Source organism: Cyprinodon variegatus, unplaced genomic scaffold, assembly GCF_000732505.1.
Source record: "Cyprinodon variegatus isolate N-32 unplaced genomic scaffold, C_variegatus-1.0 Scaffold1052, whole genome shotgun sequence".
Taxonomy (NCBI): Eukaryota; Metazoa; Chordata; class Actinopteri; order Cyprinodontiformes; family Cyprinodontidae; genus Cyprinodon; species Cyprinodon variegatus.
This window is the reverse complement of record NW_015151505.1, coordinates 145,127-146,827: the sequence shown is the minus strand read 5'-3', so window position 1 is coordinate 146,827 and position 1,701 is coordinate 145,127. Positions and strand designations below refer to the sequence as shown.

At 35.3% G+C, this 1,701-nt stretch overlaps 1 protein-coding gene across 2 annotated transcripts in view; it reads right to left on the bottom strand.

The window, feature by feature from the left end:
- Positions 1–1,701, bottom strand: part of LOC107101087 (rho guanine nucleotide exchange factor 39-like) — a 16,584-nt gene that overhangs the window by 5,553 nt on the left and 9,330 nt on the right. For both annotated transcript variants that reach the window (XM_015399849.1, XM_015399848.1), the window contains exon 3: positions 212–306. In XM_015399849.1, the coding sequence (XP_015255335.1) occupies positions 212–306 (95 nt within the window). The remainder of the gene's footprint in view (positions 1–211; positions 307–1,701) is intronic.

The window sequence follows — 1,701 nt, the reverse complement described above, 5'->3', positions numbered from 1 at the left end:
AAAAAGAATATGGAACATTGAGCATTTAAGAAAAAAAAAAGTTTTTTTATCTGTCAATCTGCTCTATCCAGAACTCCTGGAGTGGAATTATTTTAGTTGGACCTGGTTTCCTTTAGTTAAAAAGTCTTCTTTAAAAAAACCTTTGGCTATCTGATTATTAATCAGTTAATCAAAAAAATAAACGTATGAATTCAGTGATAAATAAACTTACCGATTGATGGACAGAATGGATTTGATTGAGCTGAAGATTGCTTCTCTAATGTCCTCCTTTAAGGTTCCTTTGGCTTTAAGGATTTCCACAAAGAACTACAAACAGCAACAAAGCAAAGGAGGGAAAGAACACCAGTTAAAACCGGAGCTGGAACCAACAGGAAGGTTCTCTGAACCATTTGATGGATTTAGATCAGAAATCCATCTTTTATTCAGAGGATCTGCAGCTAACGCTGATCTACCCTCAAAAAAGTTGTTTTTTTTTATTTAACCAGGAAAAAAATACCATTGAGATTAAAAACCAATTTTTCCATGGAGTCGTGGTCAAGAGGCAGCAAAGTTACATAAGAAAGAGAGATACATTAAATGAAATAACATATCAAGTAAAACAATTACAGATCATTGAGGCTGCTTCAAATTCCTTCACTTTCAACTTAAAAGCATTTAATAATAAAAACTCAGTCAACTTCCAGTAGCTAAAGACTTTCTCCCCCAGTTCTGTTCGAGGAGCAACAGCTGATGGTTGGATCTCAGGGCAGAAGGAGCCATACTTTACTGTGGAAGTAAGGTACAAACGTAAAAGGGCAGCAATCCAAGAAGGGCCTTGGAAATAAAGGTGTAGCAATGACACTGCCTTCTGGTAGAGAGGGAAGACCATCCCACCTGAGAGGACAGGTCACAGTGATGTCATGGCTCTATAGTCTGTGATGAACCTCAATGAAGCATGGGAAACAGAGTCCACCATTGGAAGACATGAAGAAGAAACATTGTTAGAAAAAAGGCAGAGTACATGTCAGACTTAATAATATTACTTTAGCGATAGTTTCAAGGTGTTGCTGTACTGTGTCTTTTGGTTGTGCTGTTCTTTTTTCATCTCGTTACAGGTGATGAAGCAGACTGAAAATGTTTTGTCATTGTCTCCTTTCTATCTCTTTCATCTTTTCTCCTTTTTCTTCTGTTTTTCTGCTCTACTTACATTGCAGTGTCCATATAAACTGTAAAACTCCCTGCATAATTATAATAAAGCTATTTATATGCATGAAACAAGTGGAACTACATGGCAATTGCCATACCGCTACACTTGTGAAAGTAAAATCTGTTGGGCACACTGTTAAAAAAAAAAAAAAAGGCAGAGGTGGAAAGAGTACAAAAAAGAGTAAAAGTATCTTTACTTTGCCTAAATTCTACTCAGAGTAAAAGGAAAATTACCCATCTCAAAATTTACTCAAGTAAAAGTACAAAATTACTTCGTTTTAAATGTAATTTGAGTAAAAGTTACTTAGTTACTTTGAGTTATTTAATGCAAAAAAGGATGAGTCGTGAATGGAATTGACCACAAGGTGTTTTAATCGATTTCAAGGCGTATTTCAGTGGAAATCCACACTGCAAAAGATCAGCTGGGCTAAAGAACATACTTCCTCACAGCACAAGGACGGTGCAAATAATTTTATTTATTGTTTTATTATTTTATTTATTTATTTGAATAGGGAC